The sequence below is a fragment of the Meriones unguiculatus genome, chromosome 1 (assembly GCF_030254825.1).
Source record: "Meriones unguiculatus strain TT.TT164.6M chromosome 1, Bangor_MerUng_6.1, whole genome shotgun sequence".
Classification (NCBI taxonomy): domain Eukaryota; kingdom Metazoa; phylum Chordata; class Mammalia; order Rodentia; family Muridae; genus Meriones; species Meriones unguiculatus.
The window spans coordinates 166,784,609-166,801,978 of NC_083349.1; the positions used below are offsets into that span (position 1 = coordinate 166,784,609).

The following is a 17,370-nucleotide window of genomic DNA, read 5'->3' on the forward strand; positions in this document are numbered from 1 at the left end:
CTAAGGGAAACACTGTAGATTGTGGATGAGCCTTAGATTTTTCAAGGCAAGGGAACGTGGGCCTGCCCCTTTCTAATTCTAGCCTCTGTTCATACAGGCAGAGATCTTCCATAAACCCCTAAAGGCCTGACAGATAAAGGGGACACTTATGACTATCCGCATGCACAAGAGGGACACATCTGGCTCTCATTATATATGGGAGAACTCTTAGGACTATCCCCATGCACAAAAAGGAAGTTATGATGATCTCCATGCACAAGAGAGACACATGGTTATCCCTGTTCATGGGAGAATGCTTATGACTATCCTTGTTGATCCTGTAAGTGTTCTCAGTCAGTCTACTCACAGCTTGCCTCTTCTGAGCCATGTGTTCTAAGATCAAACATGACCTTCCCTTTCCCAGCTCTCTCAGCTAAAGCTGGGTGCTGGGCTATGTTTCATATGCTGAGTAGGAGGTCGGGAGAATGTGATTTAGAAGCAGAGATGGCACCACAGAGCATATGTTGTTAGCACCAATGGTATGTGCCAGGGGCAGCATGCAGATTGGAACCCTCGAGGCTGAGGCTGTGATACTGCCTAACAGTTCTCAGAACAGCAAGAATTTATGTTCACATCTCCCCCCACCCCCATATCTACCATACTCAGGTGGATTTTTAACACAGGGGATGGAAGAAACTGATTGGAAAATTTTGACAGTCATTGAACTTGGTTGGGTATGGAGAAATGTGCTCAAAAGGAAATCAGAAATTCATCACATGGCCCGTAGGAAGTACCTGCACCCATTAAGGCTTTAAAGCTATGGGCAGGCATCTGAAATGGCTCCTGCTGATAGATAGGCATGTATGCTCACTCCTACAGACATTGCTCACAGGATGGAGGCATCCAGTGCTTTCCAAGAAGCTTGCTTACTGTTTCTGCCACCAACACTATCAGTGGCTAGGCATGAAATGAGAGCAGAAAAAAATTGCTTTATAAAATGAGTCCCTCCATAAAGAGTTAAGGAATTGGTGCATGAACAATGATACGACATCTTTCAAGATGATGGTGAGGATGGGCAAATATCTTTACCAGCCATTGGCACAAATAGAGAACTTGGAAAAATCCCATTTTCTGTCTTCTTTATATCTGCCCATCTCTGAAATGAATATTATTAAGGATTCCAAGGGCTGTGATTCTGCTCTTATGAATGTTATTCAGTTTTTCTTATGTGCCAATGGCTGGAAAAGTTTCAGAAAAGGGAACGTGCTATTTAGCCCAGTGAGCAAAGTACTGAAGCTGCACATGCTCCTCTCTGAGATCTGAACTATTTTGTCCAATTATAATCCCTGAGTCAGTTTTGGCGACATTACTGAGGAGGGGAAAAAAGTCATTTTTGGCAACTCCCTTTTCTCCCATTTCAGGACTTTCGTTATTTTAGATAAATGAATATTCCGTTTTTCTTTTCCCCCTTCAGAGGCCTACATTCTTACATGCATGAGTGCCCTCTCTTTCTCTCCTTATACTTTGGCTTGCGTTACCAAGCTCACTTCTGACACTTTTCCTCTATACCTTCTTTCTCTCCATTAACCCTTCCCCATCTCACACTCCCTTGTTGCCCATCTCAGCGCAGGGTCTCACCAAATAGCATGATGCTGGCATTGGTGTGGCCCAACTTGTTAGAGGCTACACACGTGTAGTTCCCGTAGTCATGTTCAGAGACGTTGAAAAAGATGAGTTTTGAGAGGAAAGGTCTGTTTTCCACTTTGACTCCCTTCTTTCCTTCAACCAGTCTAGGCAAACAAGGAACAGAAAAGGGAAGACAGGTGAAGGAAAAAAAATAAGAAGCATAATCATTTTTTTTCATAGAATAAAGAATCTGGAATTAATGATATCTTCCCCTCTGCCTCAATGACACCATCATGATAATTACTCATTCTACACAATGCAACTGTATGCTTACATGGGACTGGGAAGAGCAACCTTCCCAGAGTATCTCAGAGGATCTTTCTGGAACAGTCTTCCCTGGCCATGTTAGCTTCTGGGGAAGTCAGCTGATGAGCTCAGGGGGCTTGCTTAGCTTTGTAGTATAGAGATTTTCCTTTAGGTGTCTTTCTTTCCCAAAAGCTAAGGGCAGTGAACTGATGTGAGTCTGCAGTCCTCACTGAAAGGTCCTTTGGCTCTTTGGAATGGTGTGAAGACATCTGCAGTGGGACCAGAGGCCACTGTTCTAGCTCCAGATTGTTACATACAAGTTCATCTTGTAAAGGGTGTTGTCCAAGGCTCTCGAGCCATCATGAGGAGGCCTCTGTGAGATGTGTGGGTGTGGATTCCACTTTCCGGTTTGGCAGTGTTCTCCAAAAGGGAAGAAGTCTTCACATCAGAACCAAGCTGTGAATTGGATTTCGCCTCCATAGAGGGAAGAGGTTTACCCAAAGCAGGTTCTTGCTTGACAGATCTGAAATGTCTTTAGCTAAACACAGTGCAGGGTGGCCAGCAGCACTTTGCAGCACTTCACACTCCCGGGATGAAACACACTTCCCTTCTCAGGCACTCAAAGATCCCCTACCCCCTACTGCTACCCGTGTTAGCAGAAGCTGTAGGCCCTTCAGTGGCTACTCTCCCTGCTAGGTGGTCAGGGTTTTCCAAGCGTAGAACTCCATCTCCCCTGCCTTTGACTGACAGCAGACACAGGGTGAGGAAGTGAAAGCACCAGTATGGCCAAGCCCCCAAAGAAGTATAGAAAACTGCCTATCCCTGCCAGAGACTCTTCTCTTTGTGGCTGAATTCTGCTCATGTCAGTGAAAATGAAATGGACATCAGTTATGATTTACTGGGACACATGTCATATTCCACCTGAGACCTGAGGCCACAGTAGCCTTATAGCCTCGGTGGCACAAAGAAGAAAAGCTTTGGCAAGGACCCCATGGTAGAAATGTTGCTGGGATGCTGGTTCCTGGGAAGACAGAGATACCTACTCAGTGGGAGAGCATTGGACATGAACCAATGAGCAAGTGAATAAAGGAACAAATGAATAAATGGATACAGAAATATCAAAATATCAATGGGAAGAAGCAAAGGAAAAGCTATAAAAGGATTTTAAGGAGACCACAATGCTGCCTGGACCAGGGCCTCCTAGGCAGCACTGGGGATAAATGATGACATACATGGTGGCCCCTGCTTGGACTGGTGCTATCCAAGGGACTGCTCTCCCCTCCTTTGCTTCAAAACATATTTTTTGTTGTATTTTCTTCACACATTTTGAGAGCTTGTTTTTCCGTTATATTTTGTTTCTATATTAGTTTTTCATCAAGAATTTCAATAGTAGAGTGCAGTGGATTGATTTTCACTAAGACTTAGATAGTGTTCATAAATAGGCATATCTATCTATCTATCTATATGGAGGGGCCTTTTAGATTTTGGAATTCTAAGCCTCAGTTTCTCTTTATTTCAATAAGACTGGTGGTGGAAAAGAAGGATTTATGACTTCTCAAATGAGGGGAAATAGCCAACTCCATATATTACTTCAGGGAATTTGTTCACTTCTTTCTTTCTTAGTTCTTCCATTTATAAAATGGGGTGAGAGTGCCTAGACCATACCTCACTACAGGCTTCCGGGATGTGTCCTAAAATCACAGGCAGTGTTCTTCCCTGGATGTGTATTTTATGATGAAGTGTCTTTATGATGTGTATTTTATGATGAAGGGTCTAGGTAGTTTACTGACTGAGGAACTAGACATTGTGGTGAAGCCTTAGTGACTGAATGAGGGAGAAAAAACTGTACAGCGACCATGACCCCTGTAGTAAGACAACTCTTTACCAGGATGTTTCCTGCTGCTCTTTCCAGACTTTGTGCTTTTAGTCCCCAGTCTCCTTCACTCTTTGCTCATCCACCCACAGATCTCACAGGACTCTGCTGTAGCTCCAGCACCACTGTCTCTACTTTTATGAAAATATTCTGAACACAGACAGAGGTTACACATTTATTTGTTGTTCATCCACCTTCAAATAGCTCTTTGATAGTGGTAATTGTCATGTTGCCTGGCTGTACTGAGCTGCTGACCCCTGCGCTGACATGCAATTTGATAACTCCTCCAAATGATCATCTTCAGTGACTCACAACAAATGTCCCAGTGACGGCTGCGACAATGGGAAGGAAGGGAACAGTCCTGACTCTTTTCTCCTACAGAGAAAGGACAACCTGCACAGAAAGGAAGGGTGCAGAAAGGTCACGGGCTCCTACATAGCAGTGCTGATAACCTCAGATGGGGAAGTGGAGACCTAGGATGGGCAGGCAACTTGAGAGCCCCTCCTAGGGACAGACAGAATTTCTTAGGCCTGGGAAAGTGTTAAAAATACCTTTCTGCAGAACACATTATTTTCATAGCCTGTAAAAAAAAAATCACAGGGCTTACCATGTTGTGGGTAGCTTTTGTTTTCTGATTTTTTGCTTGGCTGAATTATATTATCTTTCAGTCCTGCTGGTTGGTGAACAATAACATAGAAGATGACATCGAAAGCCTAGATGAACTTTTCTTTTAATTTACAAAAGGATTCCTTGCATGCCACACCCCATAGGATGTCAGGAGAGAATTCCCAGGGATTAGATTTCAACTATCTATAATCAGGAATTTGATGAGAGAGAGGACCATACCTTTTGTCATCCTTGAACCACTGAAATTCCGCTGAAGGGACCGCCGAGGCTTCACACTGCAGAGTCCCCTTCTGGCCCACTGGGACACCTGTGCCCTTAGCTTCTGAGATGTATGGTGGATCTACAGAAAGAAGATGGTCCATGCCATTTAAGAGTACAGTTGAAAATGAAGAAAAAAAAAAAACCAAAAAACAAACAAACAAACAAACAAAAAAACTGGTTCATTCGTAGATTTTGTTTTTTTACTCTGTTCTACTTCTGCTGGTTTGTACCATTAGACTGCCGTATGGATTATTGCAGAGAATAAAAATGATCTGGGTGCTGCTCTAAAGGAAGACATTGTCTTTCAGCACGCATTGCTTTTCCTCTCAGTACTGAGATGGAGTGGTCAGTTCGTGAGGTACAGTGCCTGTTTAAGCCTTTTAACTTTCTAGGTTGACACCCACCCATCAGCCTTACACTCTGTGGGATGGCAGTCGGCACCTTTAATCATCCTCATAGAATTTCTGCACACCAGGTTCTTGCCAAAGTGTATGCTTTCAAACTATTCAATTCCCACCTAAGACTCAGTTATAACTAATAATATTCATGGAGAATTGCCTGAAGGATATACAGACTGGTCCTTCCCATGGGCATTCTGAAATGGATCCCGTGCTAAACTAGACCTCCTTGCTGGGTCTGCAATCATTTGAAGTCTTCTCTCAGCGACCTGTGGCATCCCAGAAGTTTGCATTGATGAGTATTAAAAAAACAAAAACAAAAACAAGCAAACAAACAAAAAAACAGGCAAGCTGAAATTACTGTTCTGTTTGATGCAGGGGCATTGTGCATGATTTGTGGACTGTATCGGAAAGTGTCAGTTTGCACAGAACCTGGAAAGAATTTTCTCTGGGGTCACACTACCAGGAAGAGCAAAGTTTCTCCTTAGAAAATCACTTGCTTTTATCTTGCAGATGATGTCCATCTTGGAGCGAATGACATTTCTTCTGCTTTAGCATTGTAAAGGCAGGTTGTGAATGTGAACCCTGCAGCCTGCTGCTTTATATTTCATATTTCAAGGGCTGACTTATCCCTTTTACTAATTTCTATAATAATTTTTTCCTTTGCTTCCGCTTTTTAAATGTTTAAGTTCATTGTCAACAATTGTAAATAATCTTAAGTTTCCTTAAAAATAAAGCTTAAATAATAGGGAAACACGGGAGCATTATCTTATCTTTACTACTTAAAGCATTTCATGCTATCTAGGTTCAAACTGGAGCACACATCAAGACACCAAACATGGAGTATAAATCTCAATACAATATCCTTTCCCTTACCCATCCTGCCCATTTGGAAGGGTAGAGGCCTCTATGCTGCTGGTCTATATCCTGAGTTATATTCTGTCACAAACCAAAGCCTTCCACAAGTCATAGGGAACCAAGTCAACACACATAGCAAGGAACCAACAAAGAGGGAAAAGGGTGAGGAATTGGTAGAAAATTCTTGCAGATCAATGCCAGGGAGAATTTAGAAGATTGATAAAAGGAGAATGAAATTTTCACACAACTGGCCTTCAAAGATTTTTGAATTTCACTTCTATCAACTAAAAAAAAATTTTTTAAGTATTGAGATATACCCTCAAAAATCCTGTGTTTGTATCTACTTATATTTACATTATGTGTGTATTCCGCACTCTGTGTAGATCAGTATCTTCAGTACGAAGGGCTGAGACACCAAGAGCACAGCACACGCAGCAGGAGCATTTGCTCTAGCTCAGGTCTCTGCCACACTGGGAGTATCTAGCTGCGAAGGTTGCCACTGCATCATGCGAGAAAATTACAGAAAAACTCCGGAGTTTAAAATACGTTTATAGAAAGTAAGCATTCAGTGCCATTTATTGTTCTGCTAGCCGTGTGTGAAAGTTTGGTCTTATATAAAGTTACTCTCAGCTACTTTTAAAAAAGAAGGGTGACGGCTGGCCTTGTGAACACAAAAACAAAACAAAACAGATGACTTTGGACTCTTGTGCTCTTAGCTCTTGAAAGCAGAGAACAAAAAGTGACACTGGATCTTTTCTGTCGCTCGGAAGGCTGGATTATTATTGCATCCTTGATAGTGGGCCACCCTCACGCACCCACTCTGTGGGAGGGTGCGGCCTTGAGAGCGGGCGACCCTCCCACCCGCACACGGTGGGGACTGGCCAGGCCACTCACAGTTCACGGTGACCTTCACTCTTCGTACCACTGGAGCAGCCACATCGTTGGAGGCGCTGCACTCGTAGTCCCCTGACTGCTCCCGAGTGATGCCCTGAATTTCCAGATACTCATCTTCACTCACGAAGCCCACGGCTACAGGAGAGAGAGAGGTAGAGTAAAGGGGGAGGGCAAGGCTGAGGACACTCATTAGAAAACCAAGTGCGAAGTGGTTACACCCAGAGAACTGTCACTTTGTAGCTCCAATTTTTAGGAATGGTACCAGTTTCTAGTCTGTGTTTCTTTCCCTGCTGTCACACCCTCTTTTTCTTGGTTCTTCAGTGTTCTAGCTGCAGTGTTTGTGCTCCTCCTGAACTCATGTATGGAGAGAGAGTTAACTGGGCCTCCATAAGTGATTTATAATTTTGACATTTACACTGCTGGGATCTTACCATGTGGTCCAGCTCCGGGCTTGGATCAGGCTCCTTAACTCTTTCTGACCTCCAGGCACTGTTTAAAGTGAGTCTCTGATGTTAAGCTGTTCACTGCAGGCCTGGGCATGAATCGACTTCGAATATTGAATAACGGTTTCTCTCTCTCTCTCTCTCTCTCTCTCTCACACACACACACACACACACTTATACATAGATACATCAGTGGTGAGATAGATATAATTTAAATACCTTTGTTTTCATATTAGAAGAACAAACAGATAAGCAGATACCAATTTTCTAGACATTAATCTCCTGGAGCAAACTCTTAGGCATAAAACCCAAAGAACAAACCATCATCAAGACCAACATATGATGTCCAATCACAAGAAGAACAAAAAGTAGAGAATAAGAATTCACAACTACAAATCTTTCCCTATCACTTAAGCATTCAAAAATTTGATTTTACTTCCCTAGTGAAAAATCATTTTAATAACACCTCCCTAACCATACCACATTTCTACACGTGCTGTATAGCCATGAACATCCAGTTATGCCAAGACTATGTCCCAGTACCCTTTTGAGGCATGGTCTCATATAAACACAGGCTGGCCTCAGACTCACTAAGTTGCTTAGACATTGCACACCTGAGCTTGTCTCTACCTCCCCAGTGATTGGATTACAAGCATGTGCCACACCTGGTGAAGCCCAAGACACTTACTTAGAGAATCTAAGTGTCCAAACTCTGCCTAGAAGCTGCCCTGTGCCTTAGTTTCCCTGATAAAAGGAAATAAAGAAGAAAAATGCTGTTTATCTTCTGGGATTATCCTTCCTTATGTGTTTAATGGGGAAAATAAGAATGACAACATCCTAAGGTATGATATCATAAAAAGTAAGCAGAAAAGGCATTGTGCTTAATTCTGTGACAACAAAAGGAAACGGGATCAACCCTAGAAATGGAGAAACACTTTTCTAGATGTGACACACAAAACAGGCCCGCTATCTCAAGGAATTACTGAGAGCAACAAATATAAAGGACATGAAAGCACTAGGAAACTCTCACATGCTGTACACCTGGTGGTGTGGTTAATCCTAAATGCTTCTGAAAGGCACAGAGGGAGGTGACACGAAGCTGCATTCATGCAGGCAGCCCCAGAAATGGAAAAGACACTCTTGGATCGAGGTCATAGAATCTCTCCAGAACATAAAGACAATAACTAAGAAATTAGTGTAATACGGAAATTTATGTACATGGCATGTAAGCTGTAGCTGTATATGACAGTGTTGCTATTGTCATGGCAACAATAGCAACAGCAGCAACAACAATACAAAAATAAACATGCTCCATTGTCATATAATGGAGTATTACTGTCCACTCTCCTGCAATGTTTTAGCCATAATAAGTTCGTGCTACCATCCAGCAACACCATACTGACCCAGAGCACTCTTGTATATATATTTAGGCCTTCTGGAATCTGCACTACATGGGTATCAACATTTTCTTCTATTCTCTTTGAAGGAGAAGTGCACGAGGAACATTTCATCACAAGAAAAAGCAAGGGTATACTGACTAAGTAGAAAACAGGGTTCACAGCCCAACACACAAGACTATCATGTTGAACCCCCAAAACTCAAGCAACAGCTGTAAGAACACTGTGTCAGTGTTAATGTTTCAGAGTAATATACCCTTTAGAATGTTGGTTTGAGGAAGGGTAGGGGAAATGAGAAGGGAGTCTAGTGAAGAAATTGTGATTCCTCTTGCATGGCTGTTGTTTATTTACTACCAACTCCAGGCCAACATTTGTCAGATCTTTTTGCACTAGAATGTTATAATTACTGTGCAAAGCATCTCTGAGACCAGTGTCACACTTAATATTCCCATTAATTTTAAATGTTAGTCCTTGGTACATATGTGTGGCAATTGGTGTCATATTTTAATTAGGCTTGCCCTACACCATCTGAAATTAATAATAGCTCAAATTACCAGTGTAATTTATAAATTAACAGTGCCTCAGCATTAGGAAATAAATTAGCTTTGGACAGCTGTTTCTGGAGTGAGCTCCAGTGTCATTGCCATGATTGGTGGGAATTCGGGTCTTTCAGGGCCAGGTAGCATACCACGAAGACAGAGAAACAAAAAACAAGTGTTCTTTCGGACACTTGTTTTCTCTAATTCAAGTCTCTCTCTATATTTTTTATCAGGATCTACTATGTAGATTTGCTTGCTATGATCATGCTCAGGTTTGCAGAAGCTGAGCTGTGATGAACTCACTCTGTGGACATCCAACAGGAAGAACACTTGGAAGAAGTACAGACATAAGCTGAATAGCAAGCTGGTACATGGTCATTGACATTGAAAACTCATCAAGTAGTCTGTAAGAACATGGAGGTAGGAATGACTGTGAAAATCCATCTATTTTTGCAAGGTGATGTGTAAAGAAGGAACCAGAAGTCTTAGGGTTTGGGGAAGGCACGTGGTCTCTTTGGATCCAAATATAGAGTACACTCAAGTCATAGAAAAAAACAGAGAGACTTTATCGTACCATCACAGGTGCTCAGTCAGTGAGAAACCATAAAGAACCCATCCACCTTCATTGCTCCCCAGTCTATACATTTTCTGACTACAATAAGCAAGGTCTGTGAAAAGTAGTTCATTTGCATTAAATAGGCATATAAATTTTACTTCTCATGGTTTTCACCTTTCTTTTAGTAGGAATTTTTCTTTACTCGAGGCCTAACTGGGGAGAAAGATGAAAACTACACACACAGTAAGGTAAACTATGAAGCTCCAGAAGTGATGTTCCTATTGGTACCACTTAGGACAAGCAAGTGAACAAAACACACTAAACTGAAATACGTAGTTTTAGCATTAAAAAAAAAAATCAAGGTTTCTTATAACAGCATTTGCACTCTGGCTGTGAATTGATCAATGCTTTATCGTTGGAGTGAAGAACTTAGCAAGCATACAGGACCAGGAAAAAACAAAAAACAATTTGACTGAGCATACTTTTTTAAAATTGCTACAGGCTTCTTAAGAGGGAGAAAGGCAAAGCACTTGATAAAAGCCAATGGAAAGACTCTCTTCATGATCAATAGGTACTCATTTATAAGTTGGCTTTCTATTCTAAAGAAAATGCATCCTTGGGTGAAAATGACACTCATCATTCTAAAATATCCCCCTCTTCATGGCACAACTCTTCAGACACCACAAGTAGATCCCTGTTTTCTTGAACATCAAACATATGCCTGTGCTTTACTATAAAAGCCTCCTGGAAAGTACATAGCAGAGTTTATGTTTCACTGGTGTGTTGAAGAAGGTGACAGAGCACCTTTGGAAAGAGCAAAAGTTTAGACTCACACAAAACCAATTCTCTGCTGCCCAGCTCCATGATATAGTGAGTTAGCTAACTTCTTTGCACTGCTGGTTCCTCTCCTGAGCAATTCAGGATAATATTACGCCTTTCCAGGGCTGCTGTGGGAGGCAGTTGCTGTGGGGATAGTGAGAGGCCTGTGATAAGCTCTCTCTCTCTAGGCACCACTCTAATCTTGCTATCATCCATTCCCTAATGCTATCGTGACTCTTAACAAAATCATCTCTTTTTTTTAGTTGTGTAGATGGGGGAAGTGTGTGCATATGCAATTGATTGTTCCTACAAAGTCCAGAAAGGGGCCTCAGATTCATAGGAGCTGGAGTTTCAGGTGAGGGTGGAACAATGAATGTGGTGCTTAGAATTGGAATTGGGTCTGTTGTAAGAGCAGTACTTGCTCTTAAAGGCTGAGCCATCTCTCCAGACCTCCATAGCAATTTTATTAAAGAGTTTTATATATGTGTGTAAATGTGTGTGATTGTGTGTGTGTGATGTAAGTGTGGGAATGTGTACCTGTGTGTTTTATACAACTGAATAGAGGTCAGAAGTTGATAGCAGGTGTCTTCCTCAGTCTCTCTCCAATCATTCTCCATCTTATGTACTGTGCCTGGGTCTCTTGATGAAGCCAGGATTTGTGGATCCCAGATACTCTAGCTAGCCATCTCTCTCAGGATCCCTTTTCTTTGCCTACTACAATTCTCAAGGTTTTATGCAGTAGCTAGAGATAAAAACGCCAGTCCTCGTGTTCATGTGACAAGAACTTTATCCACTGAACCTTTATGTCAGCCCCTCCTGCTATGACTCATTATCAAGCTTTGCTACTTTTCTTTTTTTTATTTTTTTTTACAACTTTACTTTGTGTCCTGGTTGTAGCCCCCTCCCTCATCTCCTCCAGTTCCCACCCTCCCTCCCTCTTTATCCCCTATCCCTCTTCCCTAGTTCACTGATAGGGGGAGTCTTCCTCCCCTACTGTCTGACCCTAGCCTATCAAGTCCCATCAGTACTGCCTAGATCCTCTTCCTCTGTAGGATGGCTAGGTTGCTTCACCAGGGCAAAGTGATCAAGGAACAGACAACCGATATTAATGTCAGAGACTGTCTCTTCTCCACTTACTAGGGAACCCATACAGAGACTGAGGTGTCTGTGGGCTACGTCTGAGCATGGTCTCTATTCATGGTCTTTGGTTGATGTATCTCTCTCTGCAGTTCCCATGGGCCCAGCTGTTTTCAGCTTTGTTGGTCTCCTTGTGGGGCTCCTGTCCCTTTTGTGTCCTTCTATAGTCCCCTTCCTCCATAAGACTCCTTGTGCTCTGTCCAAAGCTTGGCTGTGAATCTCTCTGCATCTGCTTCAATCCCCTGCTGGGTGGAGTCTTTTAGAGGACTTCTATGATAGGTTCCCATCTTGTTCCCTCTTTTCTACCACTTCTGGTGTCTATCCTGTTTTCCATTGTGAATGAGAATTAAGCATCTTCCCTAGGGTCCTCCTTGTGGTTTAGCTTCTTTAGTTCTGTCGATTTTAGTATGATTGTCCTATGTTATATGGCTAATATTCGATTATAAGTGGATATATAGCATGTGTGTCTTTCTGCTTCTGGGTTACCTCACTCAGAACATCTTAGACAAATACAATGATCCCATCTTCAGAGACTGCTTTATCACCTGTCTACTTTTATCACCTTCATTTCAAATTCTTACTTACCCATGAAAATTATGTAATTTGAGACAAACTATTTCAAAAAAAGGTAAACATAAGATCTAATTGTCATCTAAATGTTACTCTTCACAGTCTCTCATTTTATTCCCTCCTTCTTTACATCGTTTTGAGTGAGGTTTTCACTTCCTTTTGTAGACTCTCCTCAAACTGTGGCAATCTTCCTACCTTAGTCCCTTGAGTGCTGGCATCACACGTGCGAGCCACCACACCTTGCTTGGAAATAAAGAATTTAGAAAGCAATTAAGTTGAAATGTGGTGTAGGAATGGGGCGTATTAAGGCATATGGGAGAAGATGGTAAAATGACTGGTATGAAGCTCCCATAAGCTCAGACATGTCAAGGATTGCCAGAAGACACTGAAGCTGGGGGTGGGGGTAGGAAGACTTCCCACAGTTACTAAAGAAAGCCTAACTCAACCAACAACTTGATTTACATGTAAAGTTGCCCATAACTGTGAGATACTAAAATCTGACTGCTTATTACACCTGAATTTTTATGTTTTGTACAGCATCCTAGGGACATTAGCATGCGTACTCCATTAATTCTTACAGGGGTTGGTGAAGGTACAGGTAGGTGGGTTTCGCTAATACATATAAGGCCAGAGTCTCTTGAGTTGAAGACTTTTTATATTCTTCCAGGAAATTATTTTGTGCAGTCACTGAACCTGTAGCTACAATGGTGCTTTCTAACAGTTGTGAGCCACACTCTGGACTCTTTTTTTTTCCCTATGTAGTTGAACTTCTTAAAACACAGGAAGCAGGCCATGGTTATCTCTGGCTCTCAATGCACCTAGAAAACTAGTTTACTTGATTTGAAATTTGCCAAGTGCTTACTGATACAATGATTGATGGGGTTGAGTGATTACAATCATTCAATGACCCAGTGACTCCACTGGTTGAATTCAATCGAAACAGCCCCAGGACTACATAGAGCCCATGTACATCCCTTGGCTCGACTTCTCAGCACTGTCACATCTGGCATTTGTTTTTCATATGATATTTATATTTTCTGATTAAAAAAAAACCCAATTCCTATTAGTGTTTTAGGAAAAAGATTTTTCTTAAGTATGTGACTTTAGAAGGCTTATGAAGCATTTAGTATAATTTATATCTAGTCTCAGAGCCAATTATTTCCTCAGAGGAGTGCGTGCTTAATTTAAAACTGTAGCTCAATGAGCAGGTATGAATTATCTCACAGATAATATTTTACAGCCAAATTTTCAGGAGCACAGCTACTTCATTAAGCAGCGTGACAACCAGAGCACCAAAATGAAGCAAGTGAGGTCAAGCTGGTTATGTGATCTTCCCCTCTCCAAGCCTCACAGGAACCTCTCAGTAGCCACAGTACTGAGATTGGGGGCCTGCTGTGAGGACAGACCCAACTCAAGCTCCTGAGTTCACAGATTGGGTGGTAAATCTCTTAACTGAAAATAATAGCAACCATGTTATCATTTTTATCATACCCAAGAATAAATTTGTCAGGAGGACAGCTGTAGCTATTGGAGGGGATACAGCTGCCTCTTGGCTCAATATTTTTATGGCATGTATAGCAGCTGAAATCAAATCAATGGACCACAAAAATTGGAAAAGTATAGAACCCAGAACCCCAGCATCAGACTTTAGCAGGAATTATTTTTAAAATTTAGTGCCAATATAGGAGTTAGCCAAGTACCAGCCAAGGACTAGCTGGCTAGAGCAGCTTCTAACTATTGATACTTCAGTCTGCATCAAGGTTGTTCTGAAGATCTCAGAGTGGGCTTCAGGACAGCTGCTTTTAGTTCAAGTGAGCTGGCATCCATCCTGACACCTTTATGAGTGACTGAGCCTGCACAGTTTGGTATTTACATCAGAGGAAGCACCACAGTTTCGGTAAAGTTCAAAGCACTAACTCCAAGAAGCAACAATGAACTGTTTTAGGTGGGAATGAAGAACGTGATCAAAACCAGAAACTAATGATAGGTGTGAAGACAGCATCACCGTGACTCCAGGGTAAGTTCCTGCATGAGCTTCCAGTGTCATCTTGGAACCAAGGGCCTTGATCAATGTGATGTAGCACATAGAAGTGGGGCCAGTCCGTGGCCTTTGATGCTAGACTGGAAAAAGCTGGGGATCACATTGGCTTTACACATAATCCATGTGGCAATGGGTGCAGTGGGATAAAACCACCAACATTAAACATGTTTGTACAATGCGGTATGGGTGATGAATGATTTATAGTATACATACCATAAAAATACTAAACACGAGACAGTTGTACTGTCCCCTCCAATAACTAAAGCCATCCACCCTACAAATTTATTCTTGGGGAAGATAAAATTTATAACAGGGCTGCTATTATTTTAGGCTATAAGAATTTTACCACCCAATCTGTGAACTTGGGTGCTCCGTTCACGCTCTCCTTTGCTGCAGGACAGCTTTTGGGGGCCTCAGCTGAGGCTGCAACACAGCACTGAAGAGATGCTGAGAACTTAAGCAACACTTCCTGGCTCCACGTGAGCAGCCATGAGTTCAGATGCGACTCACACCCTGTAGACTGTGGTGGGTGACAGCTTCTCTGTGGTTCAGACCCCTCTTGAATAAGATGGGAAAGTCACAGAACCTTACAGGATAACCGGGTGTGAAATGAGCAGCTAGGTATGCACATTCTCCTCAAGAAATGGACCCAGTACACCTACTGGTTTCAGTGGTATAAACTAGTTTGCACAGTTTGTAATATATACAAAAAAAAAATCAAGACAAGAAAATCTCAACTAAGACATGAAAAGAAGGCAAGGTATCATCTTTCTGGAAAGAAAGTAATAAACTCTACAAAGGATTGATCATATATCCTTTAATTAGTATCTCTGCTCCTTTCACTTAAAATAGGATTTGATTTACAAGAAATACAATTTCTCAGGATCACTTCTGTTTAAAAACAAATCAAGTATAGTTGCATATACCAGCTGAACCTGCTTAAGGGCTTGAGAAGCATCTCTGACTTCACAACTAAGAACAAAATGTTAAAGACACATTTACACACATGCACACACAATTTTCTTCTAGATCTTGATCAGAGGGCTGACACAAAAGGGAATCTGATGATCGCTGCGAAAGTGGGCAAATTTAAAAGCTGTCTTTCATAGAAAATGTTCTGGAAGGTTTCAAACTGATGTTATCCTGCTGCAAACGGAGGAATAAGCCTGAAAAGACTTGGTGAGAAAATTGCTTTTGCTATCAAACATAGGGACAAATCTTTAGAAAGTGACATTGGCTGAACTGTTCTAAACGCTGGCTTCTCCCTTTAAGAGGGCACTTCCTTAAGCAGGTGGGTTACTAGCAAGCTAGGAGCACATGTCACAGAGTGCACACGTGGCAATGTCTCCGTGTCATTACTTCTGTGCCACTCCCCAATTTATAGATAATACGGACACTTGTCACTCCTGGGAAGCTCAGCAGTCCTTGCAAATTCCCTTTCTGTTGGACGTGAAGACATTAACTGTGGTTGAGGTCTTCATCTGAGTCAGGGCTTCATTTACACATGGACTGCTAACAGAATGACATTTGCCATACAGTATCATTGTTCGGTAGAAAACTTTTTGTGACAGAAATGCAAACAATTCTCATAAAATTAATCTGTTGACCTGGTTCCATCATAAAGTAATATAAATTCAATAAAAAAGTGAACTGATGCCAACTACATATTGCATGTGTAAACATATATATGCATATATATCTGAGCAAAATGCCTAGTATAGATCCTCCATATGTTAAAACTAATTTGATATTTGGAAGTGAATGTGTATCATATATATATATGTATATATATTTGAATATTTATGAATATGCATATATAAAGTATAATATTTTAAGGTATAAAAAAGAAAAAAGGAATTCCTTTAGTAGTTCAGATTGGAGAATTTTTGGAGAATAAATTAGCTCTGTGTAAAAGAAAAGCAACCATCTAAACTTTTTGTGACAAGGAGCCTTTGTATTCTTCCTGTGAGGCAGGTTTTGTTTGTGTCTTAGGAAAGGTAGTAGTATTCAGCGCAGGTGAAGCTTCTGAGGCTACTGCATTCTGTTAGCTCAGTGCCCTTCCTCTGTTCCCTGCTTGAGGACCTGGCAGCTGAGTTCCCCATACAAGCCTTCTATTATGGGTGATGCTATCAAAATCAAAGAACACAGCTGGGTGCTTGGAGTTCTCAGCTTGATGTCTGGAACCTGAGTATTTGCAGGAGTGCAGCTGATGACTGCTAAAAAAATAAATAAAATATAAATAAATAAATCAGCTTTTGATTTGTAAAACTCAGCCAATTTGATCTGAAAGACATTGATGGGGATAAATATAGGAGCCGGCAGTGCCATGTCATCTCAGGCTTTGGGCATTGGCTCCGCTTCTTTCTGACTCTTTTGAGATAGGAGTGAGAAGAGTGTTGAGAAAGATGAAGGATTGAAATGCTATGGCATTGCATGTCCAGATTCATTTAAGGAAAGCTCACTTATCTGAGAGGCTGCTAAAGGGTTAAGATCTCTCTGACTAGGAGAGTGCTCAGCAGGAGGTCCATTTATAGCAGTCTCTCTGACCACCACCTCACAGAAGTCTTAGGAGCTTGACGGTTGGTACCTGAAATTCTGGGATGTAGCTATTAAGAATACTTGTCAAACAGTGTTTTCTAATTGGAGGATTGTGAATCTCTGGTCTAGGATTCTGAACCTGAAACAAGTTAAGTGTGTGTGTGTTTTCTCTTAGAGGCAATCCCACTCTTTACCAAAAGGGAACACAAAAGCAGCTGAAGATATGAAAAATTAGAATCTGCATTGTTGTGGCCCTTCACATCACATGTAGTGATTGTTTAGAACCAAATCCACATTGACCCACACATTCGCAAATGAAAATAAAGCCCTCCAAATTTAGCGGATGAAAAGAAGAAGAACGGAATGGCAGGGCTAACGCACAGCCATATGTGTGTTTTTACTGAATATGTAATGGAGAATAGGAAGTGAAGTAGCTCATCTCTAAGCCCTTTGAAGAATAACCATGCACATGTGGCAATTACTCCTTTCCCTAAAGGAGAAAGTCTTT

At 41.6% G+C, this 17,370-nt stretch overlaps 1 protein-coding gene across 6 annotated transcripts in view; it reads right to left on the reverse strand.

The window, feature by feature from the left end:
- Positions 1-17,370, reverse strand: part of Ntm (neurotrimin) — a 966,537-nt gene that overhangs the window by 12,776 nt on the left and 936,391 nt on the right. For all 6 annotated transcript variants that reach the window (XM_060371216.1, XM_060371208.1, XM_060371199.1 and 3 more), the window contains exons 5-7: positions 6,823-6,957; positions 4,631-4,751; positions 1,618-1,769 (exon numbers count right to left, since the gene is read on the reverse strand). In XM_060371216.1, coding sequence (XP_060227199.1) covers positions 1,618-1,769; positions 4,631-4,751; positions 6,823-6,957 — 408 coding nt within the window. The remainder of the gene's footprint in view (positions 1-1,617; positions 1,770-4,630; positions 4,752-6,822; positions 6,958-17,370) is intronic.